At 40.2% G+C, this 10,551-nt stretch overlaps 1 protein-coding gene and 1 long non-coding RNA gene across 5 annotated transcripts in view; one reads left to right on the top strand and one right to left on the bottom strand.

Annotated features, from left to right (window-relative positions):
- Positions 1 to 7,498, bottom strand: part of Lrrc72 (leucine rich repeat containing 72) — a 48,068-nt gene extending 40,570 nt beyond the window's left edge. For 2 of the 3 annotated variants that reach the window (XM_006515213.2, XM_017315204.2), the window contains exons 1-2: positions 7,286 to 7,498; positions 4,322 to 4,634 (exon numbers count right to left, since the gene is read on the bottom strand). In XM_006515213.2, coding sequence (XP_006515276.1) covers positions 4,322 to 4,414 — 93 coding nt within the window. In that variant the 5' untranslated portion in view covers positions 4,415 to 4,634; positions 7,286 to 7,498. Of the gene's footprint in view, positions 1 to 4,321; positions 4,635 to 7,285 lie in introns of those variants that run through there. The other variant, NM_001361098.1, reaches the window with a different exon arrangement.
- Gm40390 lies at positions 1,003 to 4,865 on the top strand. 2 transcript variants are annotated; one of them, XR_872680.1, is made up of 2 exons: positions 1,003 to 1,081; positions 4,600 to 4,865. It is a non-coding gene; the product is annotated as a predicted gene, 40390 (long non-coding RNA). The 2 variants fall into 2 exon arrangements; XR_872681.2 differs by lacking the exon at positions 1,003 to 1,081 and adding an exon at positions 3,529 to 3,605.
- Positions 7,499 to 10,551: the final 3,053 nt, after the last annotated feature.

Below are 10,551 nucleotides of genomic sequence, written 5' to 3' on the forward strand. Positions count from 1 at the left end.
ATTAAATTTTTTATTCTGTTAAGGTTATAATCATGATTTTCACTTGATCTAGCCATTGCTACACGGAAACACAGTGAAGTTTTCACAGAGAACTATATTCTTGTCAGTCTCAACATATTTCTGTGTGGCCATGAAACATGCCCCATAATTGGAACACTATGGATTATGGATTAAGGCATGTCCTCATAATAGTTATCCAGGAGTTTAAGAATAGAGAGAAGGGTATGATGGTCAATTTTATATGGGAACATGACTGGACTGAGAGATGCCCAGCTGGCTGTTAAAATGTCATCTGTGAGAGTCGGTGAGCCTGTCTCCAGAAGAGATTTGAACTGGCAGTCTGAACAAAGAGGCTAATTCTTGGTGCTATGGTGGGCACCACCCAAATCAGTGAGTGCTTAACAGAAAGGTGAAGACATGAACATTTACTGTCACTTGAGGAGGTGGATGCTAATCTTCCTCTTTCCCCACACAACCTCACTCCCAGCCATCAGTCATTGGCCTTGAACAAGAACGAGACTGTGGACTTTCTCAAGACTTCCAGCATGCAGATAACAGGTTCTGAGAGGTCTAGTCCTTCCTTCTCAGGTAAACCAACCTCTCTTAGTAAATTTCTGCTTATGCTCATGCAATTTATTGGCTTTGTTTCCCTGGAGATCAGGAAATCTAGTCATTTATTTTTAACTAAAATGTTAATGCCCATGTAATTTGTGTAAGTCAACAATATCTGCTTTCATTTTAAAAAATTTAAATACATACAAAATGCACATACTAATATGATTGTGAGGAAGTTTTCCTTTATAGAATATATATATATATATATATATATATATATATATATATATATATATATATATATATATATAATGTCTCCCTTATATGTATGTGTATGTATATATATGCTACATATAAAATAAATGTAAGTGTATGTGTATATATCTGTGTGTGTGTGTTTATTGAGATAGGGTCTTGCTATTTTACACAGGCTGATCTTAAACTCCTGGGTGAATGTGATTCTCCCATCTCAGCTTCCTGAGTAGCTGTTGTGTGCTGTTGGCAATGCCATAGTGCTAAGCCCAAGGTAATGCATTTTTGTGTTTGAATATTTTACAGTAAACATGTATTAACAGCCAGAAAGTTTTATGCATTTTCAGAATTTCATCCACAGAAGAAATATTTAACATTTTAATAATTTTAGAAAGTATGAGTTGAATAGGAAAATTTCAAATATCATCACCATAAGTTGTAAACCTCTGACACACTTAATTGCTTACACAGCTTTGATCATGGCATGCTCCTTTTCATCCAATAGTTACATATGACTCCACTACAAAGTTTCAATATCAAAGAGCCACAAAGTGTGTCACAAAGTCGTTTTAGGTTTCATTGAGGCATGGTTGGCAGTTCTGAACTCCAGCCCCTCCAGAGATTCACTAGCAGTGCCTAACTCTTCACTTAAGAGGTCTTCCAGCAGCCTTTCCTGATGATTTTGCATGTGGCAACACACACACACACACACACACACACACACACACACACACACACACTTTAGCACTTTTGCTATTTTCAGATTTATAGCTCTATAGGATCAGGGATATTCTCAAGGATTTGCATCTACACTGCCTTATAACTACCAGCACTGACTTCTTCCAGAACCTTCCCTCTGTGTATAAGTGAAGCTCCACCTTTCACATGCTCCCCCTGCTCTAAGCCCTAGCAGGCAGGTATCCTCTGCTTCCTAATTCTATCAGAGTATCTTCTACGAACCTCTGCAGCCCTTGGCTATGGGTGACTGGTCTATTTCAGCCAGCAGATGGTCGTTAGGATTTATGTAATAATATATATCAGAAACTCACTTGGGAAAACTCAGTGACATTCCATTGCATCTAATATTGATGCAGATAGACTAGTGGGTAGATGCCCCTTCAGTGCCTAGTTTAGGCTGTTACTATCCTGTAAGTTTATTGGTAAAGCTAGGGGTAAATTTGACTGTGTGCCAACTATGACCATATTTTTTCCTCTGGTTATAAGTTGGTATTTATTAATTTATTTAGGGTACTTTTTAAAAAATTTTTTATTAGATATTTTCTTTACTTACATTTCAAATGTTATCCCCTTTTCTGGTTTCCCTTCCAAAAATCTCCTATCTCACCCCCTCTCCCCCTGCTTCTATGACGGTGCTCCACCTCCCACCTACTCCCACTTCCCCATCCTGGCATTTCCCTAAACTGGGGCAATGAGCCTTCACAGGACCAAGGTCCTCTCCTCCCATTGATGTCTGACAAGGCCATCCTCTGCTACATACGGAGCTGGAATCATGGGTCCCTCCATGTGTACTCTTTGGTTGGTGGATTAGTCCTTGAGAGCTCTGAGGGGTCTGGTTGGTTGATATTGTTATGTCTATGCAGTTGCAAACTCCTTCAGTTCCTTCAGTCCTTTAACTCCTCAACCAGAGCTTTAAGTAGGAGACCAGTAAGGGACATCAAATGAGATACAAGAAGGTGCCAACTGGTAAATGGTATAAGAAAGGGGAGACATACTGATAGAAGAAACAGGAATTCCTGTTCCTCAGGGTGATGAGGTTTCATTCAGGGCAAGACCAAGAGTCTGGGCTTAGAGAGATACAAGAAAAGAATGAGGATGTTGGTAGAGGGAAGGTCTGGGTACCCAGAGCACAAAGGATAAAGTCGGTGCAAGGGATCAGCACTGCAGAGCCTTGAGCATAAAGGAAAGCGTCATGGAAAGCAATTGGGAGAATAAGTTAATAAAGGTGTCTGGGACTCACATCATGAGTGTTTACTTTGTGATGTAGATATGGAAGTGTGCACTTAATTAGTGCCCAAATAAAACTTTTATGGGCTTCAATAACTATAACTGAAAAACCACATATTTTTTTGTAAACTGTCACTTGAAGTATAGGTTAACATCACATGGTCCACATATACAGATACATATATACAAGTTAACTGCCTGGTAAAATCCAAGTAGAAAGTCTAATGAAGGTCTACTTTTTCACATGACAACTACATGAGTGTTTTAAAACAATGATCTGTGTGAAGTTGTTTCCAAGGTTTGTTTCTCCTTTGGTATCCTGCCCTTGTTGATGCCTAAAACATGGGTTATTTAACTATTCAGAAATGTGGCTTTGGACTTAACACAGGGCAATATGAATATCTTACTGAGTTCTTTGGGCTGGAGAAAGGATGCAACAAGCTTCCAGAAGATGCCTCTAGTATCCATGTGTGTAATAGTTGAGGATGCAGAAAAAGGTCTAGACAGCAAACAAAGCTACCTCTGGGAAGTCAAGAATGACTGGTGAGGAGGTAAGCAATGGATAGTATCACATGGTATGTGGATAGAGGAGCCAGGCAAATGACAGTAATAAATAAGGGCAACAGGAAGGTACAGGCAACGGTATCGAGGATGTGATGCTGATGGCAACGTCATGGTGACTTGCTTAATGAGAAGAGGAGCACCTGGAAGGAAGATATAGCAAGCTGTGAAATGCTTGACACATGTTGGCCTTGATAAAACATAGACTACAGTTCAAGGTGTCCAGAAGAAATCTGCCTGTGCATCAATGTGGGTTCCATCAGAATTACCTGGTGAGTCACTCCAGCCCAAAGGAGAGAAAAGGACACATGTAAGGTCACAGCAAAGTCAAGATCATGAGAACACAGAAGGGCACAAAGCTGAGGAGGGAGAGGACACAGGTATCGAAAACACTGCCATGGTGCGAGCCCAGGTAGGAATTTTAAGAAAGTAGAAATTAAGGCCTGCAGTATTGTACTGAGTGGGAGCCGTTGTTACTTGGGAATGATGTTGGATTTGGGAACTATTTCACCAGCCTGCTAGGGGAGCGGGGTGCTCTGATTTCAAGTTAATTGGAACTTTATCAAGAAAATGAAAATAATCCAATAGAGACTCTTGATGGGCATGGTTCCCCACAGGAAGAAATCACCAGCTTTCTCCACCACTTATTGATTGTCTCAGAATTTAGATACAGGAAGATAATGTTTTAAAATTGCAGAATATTGCCCTAAAATCTACCAAGGGAAACATCTTTGATGATCAATTCTTGCACCCTATGCAACACAGCTCAAGTTAGGATTTAGCTTGGATCCCTAATGTCCCCAAACTGCCATGGAGACTGTTGATCTGTAGTTTTGCTAGAGGGACTGAGTAGATTAGCAATGTAAACGCCCCCTTACCAGGACCCCAGGGACATCGTCTAGGAGAGCAGAACACTGTGTTATACCCCTTTCTACCCCACTGAACCTGGGTCCAAGGCTGTTGATTTTGCAAGGAAGGTGCCTCTTACCTTCAGGCTGCTTGGCAGAGCATTTTCCACCGACACCTTCCGGACTTTAGTACAGGGAAAGACGAACGAGGAGGAGTTCCGGTTTCTGGACATCAGGAAAATTAAGGCAGTGAGGGGCACCAATAGCTCACTGGGCTTGGCTAAGGCTGTATCCTTCCCTTTCCACCTTTTCGTCCACCAAAAGCCAAGGTAAATCAGGCAACTCTGAAGACAAACCCTGACTTCTGTGACGTGGATGCTGGTACATCACAGACCTTCTGTGTCCTCTTCCTTTCCAGAGGGGTGTGCAGGCCATGACGCACAGTGCGGCCATCTATGTGTCAGAGACCAGGAGTGAGTGGGTCGGAGGACCAGAGCAAACAGTCACCCAGCAATCTTTTTAGAGTCGATGTATGAGCAACATTTATGGAAACGAAACATCCCTGTAGGCTGCCATCAGTTGTACAAGCAAGGAGTGAGAACGTCTCTGCTGAGTCTTGGGGGACCTCCACACAAATGGAAAAACATTACGACTTTATTCTTATATAAAATTTGACATTTTGGATTGTTATGGATTATTATTTTGAACCAATTTTGATTTGAAATCATAGACTTAAGATTTTTATTTCAAATGCCGTGGTTTGGGTACCCCTAACATAACCGCACCAAAGCTCTCATCACACACCCATCCATACCTAGAATGGAGAGTGAGGTTGGCGCTATCCTGAAGATTCCAACCACACACAGAGGAAATAGAACTTGCTGCTGACTGCGTGGGCCAAGAGCGAGTAAATAAATGTTTGGTTTGGAAAATCTCTTCTAACAGGCTTGTATGTATGTATGTATGTATGTATGTATGTATGTATGTATGTATTGTTTGCTATAAGTGTTAGCTGTCTTGGAACCAGTCACATTGACCTCTCCGCAATGTCTTTCGTGTAAATCAGGATTCTCTCAGCTGGGGCACATGGAGGAACTTTAAAACCAAGATCCAGTTTATGGCGTCTCTTGTTTCCTGTCAGGACTTTATATACTGCATTAAAAAATATTGATTGAAAGCCGGGCGTGGTGGCACACGCCTTTAATCCCAGCACTCAGGAGGCAGAGGCAGGCGGATTTCTGAGTTCGAGGCCAGCCTGGTCTACAACGTGGGTTCCAGGACAGCCAGGACTAAACAGAGAAACCCTGTCTCGAAAAACTAAACAAGTAAGTAAGTAAATAAATAAATAAAAATTATTGATCGAACAGAACAAGCTGGTTTCTGGTCTATACACTGGAATCTGATATTTAGAAATCAAATGTAGCTTTCTAAAATGGATCTGGCTTCTAAACATTTAAAAATGGTGTTAAAATAGATAGAGCATTAAAGATGGTCTCCATAGAGAAATCAAGAGCTTGGGGCTGGAATTAACACAGAAGGTATAATCCCCTGAGAACTGCTGTTTAAAAGTTATTGTGCCAGAAATAAAATGAGAGATATAGCCCATTAAAGAAGTGCTTAAAAAGCGTATAAAATAATTTATTGGCCTGTTTTCCACTTTTGCATCTAATATGTATCACAGCATTTCAGATATTAATATGTTGCATGGAGAAATGACAAAACACATCACTAGTTAAATTTTGTTCATTTTACATAGTTTTAAAATCATAGGCAAGAGCATTTACAAACCTACAAACATATTCCACTTAATTTCTACTAAAATTGTATTTGAAAAGTTCATCTTTTAATCTTATACATTTTATTTTTTATCAGATAAAATTAAAAGCAAAGATTAAGAAAGGCAACAAAATCTTTCTTAGAGACGACACTGCAAGATCCTTTAAAAGCATTCTTATTGGGGTGTGTGTGTGTGTGTGCGAGAGAGAGAGAGAGAGAGAGAGAGAGAGAGAGAGAGAGAGAGAGAGAGTGCTTGTTTCTCTCTTACCATGTGGGCCCAGGGATGGAACTCACATTTTTAGATTTGGCAAAACACACTTACTTGAGCCCTTGTTGTAACATTTTACTGTGGTCTTTTGAAAAATACTACATGGGCACTAAAATAATGCAAAGTCAACTACAGAATGTCAGAGACAGCGGTGAAAGAAGGCGCTTTAGCATTAAAAAGTCTTTCAGAGATGTCCTTATGTTAGTCAATTATTATTATTTTAGCAAGCATCCCTAGCAGTGAGCAGAAGTCTTTTACCATCATATACTAGGATGATAGCCAGAGGAACACAGCCTGAAATCTTAAAAATTCATTTAGAATGTGCAGCCTCCTTTATAATCAATCTTGTTTTAATAAAAATAAAGTGGTTCCCCTAACTCCTCTCAAATCTTTGAGTAATATTTACACTGAAGCAAGACACCCAGTGTTTATCCTGTGGCTTCACCTCCTTGGCATTTTGCCATTGCCTGGAGCGGTGTGCATACCCCAGTTTGAAAACTCTCTCGCATCTTGCGTGTGGGTTTGGATAAGAAGAAAGGGCCCTGCGCACCAAGTCAGGGCATGCGGGGGCTGAGCCTCAGCTCTGACATTAACTAGCTGTTGACCAGTTTCAAGTCACTTAATGCCATTGGATCTCATATTTTTTAAACAACAAGATGAAGAAGTTGAAACTAAACTTCAGTTACAATTTTTAATTATTTAATAACATTATCCCACAAAGGTTTGGTGTAGTGTTTACAGTGAAAATTATTGCAGAGATGGTTGACACTTAGAGATGGTGATATTTGAAGAAGAATTCTGCAGCAAAAAGCACGTGAAGAAAACTATTAGTGTGATGGTCTGTTATTAAAAATCATCTCATTAAATAATTCCAATGATCAGTTTGCATGTTCTTTTGTTAAGTGAGTAAAAAGTATTTATTAGTTAAAATGACCATTAACACGCACTTTCTACTACACTGACTTAAAAAGGAAGAATAACACAAATCTCTATCACATTTTGCGTCCTTTTCCTGCTTATGGAGTCCCCTGATTATGATGCCATCTGCTTGTGGCATTACCTGACTGTGGTTTTCAGCATGGTTGCACTGTTTGAGGTATTGGGATGGTGGTTGGTTCTGAACTGCAAGGGGAAACATCAGTCTTTGCCCACAGCCTTATCCAGTCATTGCCAGGAGGGCTCTGGAGGACTGCACTTAGCTCTCATCAGGTTCTCTCAGCAAAGCAGCCATCCCCACTTCTTTCTTTATTGTTTTCTTTCTTCTTCCTAAGTGCCTGTCTATACAGAAAAATGAAGTGATTCTATTTAGAAACAGATCTTTGTTGTCCAGAAGAGCTAAAAAAAAGCTCACATAGAAACTCAATCAAATAAATTTCAATTGGAAACTCCTGCCCAATTCATCATGACTTCACGCTATGAATGGTGAGCTGTTGTCCAGGTGCCTTCCACTCTTCTATAGTTACTCATTTCCACCCTTTGGATCTAGGGGAGCAGGAGGGGCTCCAGAAGGCCCAGGTATGACAAACATGGCACCAATAGGTTTTGCTTTTTACCCTTCTCCCCCTTTCTAAATCTTTATATTCCATCCCTAAAGCTAGACACCAATGTCTATTCTCTTATTTCACCACTGACCCATTCCTGACACTGAGCACCAATGTCCAACTATCAAAATATCAAGGTCCAGCAAGCAAAATTCATTATTTTGATTAACCTAATTAAAATACCCAATTAGAACTTCCCAACACATCTTAGCTCATTCGAACACAGACCTCCCCCTTTTCCCTTTAAAAAATTCTTACAAAGCAACTTGCTGTTGTTTCTGCCTGATTCACTAATCTTTTCTCTTTGCCTTGCTTAGTAAAGGATTTCTTTGTTTCTTTTTTTGGTTTTTCGAGACAGGGTTTCTCTGTGTATCCCTGGCTGTCCTGGAACTCACTTTGTAGACCAGGGTGGCCTCGAACTCAGAAATCCGCCTGCCTCTGCCTCCCGAGTGCTGGGATTAAAGGCCTGTGCCACCACGTCCGGCAAGGATTTCTTTACATTTGTTTTGTGTTTGGAAATTGATTTTTGGGTGTGGTCTGTGCCACATACATGGTCCAGAGGGGAGTACTCCACAGTACGGGGGTTCCTTTAGAGCACACCTGCAGTATGTCAGGTCCCTAAGTAAAGAGTAAAAATAACACAAGGTGGGAACTCCAGTAGGTTCATAGATAGATGCCATGGGAATCTGGGAGAGTCACACGAGAGGACCAGAGCAAGGTCTTCTCAGTCACAATGCCAAGTGACTAAAACTGGAGAATGTTTAGGGTGAAAATCATTCCTTTCACAGAAATTAACATCAACTATGCAATTTAAATTTGTGAAGTCAGTGGAATGAACCATCCTCACTTTTCTGTTTGGAATTGGTGAGAGTTGTCAAAGGTTTCCCTAGGTCTTGTTAATGGTAGCAGGAATGTTACATCTTGTCACAATAAGACAATAATCAGACCCTTGAAGTATATATCTTCTGTGTAAATATGTATACACATGTGTATAGAGATGTATTTTTATTTATCTAATGTATGCACATACACACACACACACACACACGGGGGGGGGGGAGGCTGATTGTTTTGGCCTAATCTTTCATGTTGTAATTTTGTTTCCCATGGTACTAGGGTTATTGATGGTGAGGTAGTGGACCTTCAAGAGGTAAAGTCTAATGGAAATTCTTAGATCACTGAACTGCCCCTAGGAGGACTTAAGGTAGTTCTCTTGGGACTTGGTAGTTCACTACATGGGTGACTTGTTGTAAAACATAAAATCTGGCCCTTGAATCAGTTGTGGCCTCTTATCTCATGGTACTATCACCACAAGGCGTCCAACAAAAGCTAAAAACGTACAACCACCTTATATTATAAACTCAGCTTCCCAAGCTATGCACCAAATAAACCTACTTTCTCTATACACTATTTAGCCTCAGGTATTTTACCACAGCAAGGAAAAATAGACCAAGAAAGAAAGCACCCTTTACAATGCCCTCAGTGATACTTGGCTCTCAGTTTTTGCATCATTGTATGATCCCTTTTCTTCACATGTCTGGATTTATGGATTTTTGTCATAAGCTTCCTAGTCAAAATGCTATGATTTCATGATGGCAACCAGGGTAGAAAAGAGGACTGCCCTCTGCTGCCCAATCATGTTAGTGTTAGAGGGTAGGCCTGTAGGAAATGCTGGCATGGGGTATAACCAGGGACATATGGACAGTTTTACTGATGTCCCATTGAAAGCCCTAAACTGATTAAAGAACATAAGAGTAGTGTAAAAAGCCTGGTCATCCTGTCAAATTTGAGACATTATTTATCAACACTCTTTGATTGCATATGGATTTCACAGCATGTGTGTTTCTTTAAGATTTTAACGGAAGCATCTGAGATTTTTACTGGGATTTTCTTCTGGATGCTTTCAACAATTTGGAGCTAATTTTTAGAATGAAGATTCATTCTAGAAACCTTACAGTTCTATGGATGACCATGATAGCAGGCATCTGACAGTCTTAGCAACAGTGTTTGTGTTTCTCGTCTTCTTCCTGAGATGTCAGGAAGCATCATGAAAACTAGGACCCCAGGAAAGCTGTTACCACAGGTGGCTTGGCACTGGTACCCTTTACTGTTTTCATTCATTTGGTCAGGCAGGAAGTAAAACCAAGTCCTTCCATAAGCCATTGACTCTACTATGGCGTGTGGATAAGAATAAGAGGCTCTCCAAAAGATGTTAGAAAAAAAATAGCCTGCTGCTTACAGCTTTAAATGGACTTCTGTTGTGTTTGGTCTTCCTGGTGTTGACTGGCAATCAAATGGATCATTAGCGATGCTGCTTTATTTGCTTAGAGCCTAAAGTATTTTGGGTAATCTCAGTGTTTTACAGACTACGCTCTTTGTGGTCATTCAGTGGCTAGCTTCTGGCTCACAATGCTTTTATTGCTACCTTTTCACATAAAGCAAGCGGCAGAGGAAGGCTCAATACTCATTTTAATTAGAGGCACTACGGTTTGGAAAACAGTTCAAATAAATGATCTTCATAAAAATTGTAAAGGCATTGAGAAGTTTTGACATTGTAAGTTTAAGACTTCTACAGTTTTAGGAAATAATTTTCACTTCATGAATTCATTTGTGGTTACAATAAAGTGAGAACTGTTTTCACAAGGATGTGTTTTCCAAGAAATTTGGCATTTCCCAAAACATGGGTAGGAACACTAGGCTAATTGCTCATTGAGGCTTTGCCCAGTTATGTGGTGATATGGAAATTCAAGAAGTAGGAATCAGGTTCAGGGCCATCAGAAACAAT

The sequence above is a fragment of the Mus musculus genome, chromosome 12 (genome assembly GCF_000001635.26).
Source record: "Mus musculus strain C57BL/6J chromosome 12, GRCm38.p6 C57BL/6J".
NCBI lineage: Eukaryota > Metazoa > Chordata > Mammalia > Rodentia > Muridae > Mus > Mus musculus.